The sequence below is a fragment of the Triticum aestivum genome, chromosome 7A (genome assembly GCF_018294505.1).
Source record: "Triticum aestivum cultivar Chinese Spring chromosome 7A, IWGSC CS RefSeq v2.1, whole genome shotgun sequence".
Lineage (NCBI taxonomy): Eukaryota > Viridiplantae > Streptophyta > Magnoliopsida > Poales > Poaceae > Triticum > Triticum aestivum.
This window is the reverse complement of record NC_057812.1, coordinates 672,093,453-672,094,932: the sequence shown is the minus strand read 5'-3', so window position 1 is coordinate 672,094,932 and position 1,480 is coordinate 672,093,453. Positions and strand designations below refer to the sequence as shown.

The 1,480-nt window shown below is 50.9% G+C and overlaps 1 protein-coding gene across 1 annotated transcript in view; it reads left to right on the top strand.

Moving 5' to 3' along the window:
- LOC123153692 (uncharacterized) overlaps nucleotides 1–394 on the top strand; it is an 8,350-nt gene extending 7,956 nt beyond the window's left edge. Inside the window, exon 7 of the mRNA XM_044572689.1 lies at nucleotides 353–394. Coding sequence (XP_044428624.1) covers nucleotides 353–394 — 42 coding nt within the window. The remainder of the gene's footprint in view (nucleotides 1–352) is intronic.
- Nucleotides 395–1,480: the final 1,086 nt, after the last annotated feature.

Here is a 1,480-nt window from a genome sequence, read left to right as displayed (position 1 = left end):
GTATGGCAACTCCTATTGTTTTTACATGGCAACTGGAATCTAGGCCAAATGGTAACTTTATGTACCTAATGGCAACTACCATCTTTACCGTTGGCTTGTGAGCTCATCCCACACCTAGGTTTGAAATTGCATTCATGGAAGATCAGACATTTTTTTCATTCTTCAATTTTGGCTAACATGGCAACTGCTGCTGGATGGCAACTGCTAACTATGACACATGGCAACTCATGTTCCCCTTACATGGCAACTACCAGCTTTTCCACTTGTTTCTCATTTTTTTTAAGATTTCTACCAAGGCAAACATATTTATTGTTCACTTTTTAATACCTTTTTCGTGTGCTTTTTTTTGCAGGGTGAAGAAGACTACTACGCGCAGGGCCAATCATATCAGTAAGGACCCGCTCGAACGCTTGCATTCAAAGTTGTCAACAAGGGGCAACTCAGATGTACATGAGGCACCAGGCGACAATACTGTTGCTGCACCGTTGACCGCTCCCACCAACTCTGATGCAAGTGGCAACCCATCTCCGCTGGCTGCAGATGTGCAGGCTACGACAACAGGAATCCGTACATCAGGGAGTGACGAGTCGGTATCTGCCAGGACAGCTGAAATATTGCCAACTCTTCTGGCAATGAAGGATGCTGCTGTGAGCCATGCCACCCCATCAGCAAGTGTTGAAGTGGACGCTCCCGAGACGAACCTAAGCAAGGAAGATTCCCGCTCATCTGACACTGATTCCAAGCGCGTGCGTGGTTGCACTCCTGTGTCCACGACAGAAGCGGCCGAGGCGGCAGTTCACAAGGATATGCCATCTACAGGTGAGAGTCCTGGCACAACAGCTCCAGCTCCTACCGGTGCAGATACTGCTAAGGCGACTGTTTCGCGTGCTGGTCTTCCACCTAGGCGTCGTAGCCCCTGCAAGCAACCAACAGACATACCCAATGCACCAGCTGTAGCTAGGAGTAGGACAGACGAGTCTGGTTATGTTGCTGCGTCCACACTGTTCCCGCCACCTGCCAAAAGCAATGTGATGGAGAAACCGGAAGACCGGAGCACAACTGATGCAGGTGTCAAGCCAGGCACGAGTGACGCTGGTGAAAAACCGGATCAGACTGTGCCTTTACCCGTAGTGGAAATCCCCAGCATAAATTTGCGCACTTCCAGGCTCCCAGTCAATGTCGGTGTCCCCTACAGCCCAAACAAGAAGATTGTCATGAAAGCTGCGGCTGATACCGCCGACAACACGCCCCGCCCTGCAAATAAGGTCGATCATTCTGTAGCGGCCGATTCAGATATGTTTGTCGATCTTTCACCCTTGGATTCTGCCCCGCAAGTCGTTCGTGGTCCGGCCAGTAGGAACGAGAGGCACCCAATGGCCTTTACCCCACCGAGCTTCAGCCTTGGCATCAGTCAAGATCAACCGGTGGTGCAAGATCCTATGCCAGTTGCCGTTGCTTTCCCAGGAGGCATACCCGCAAT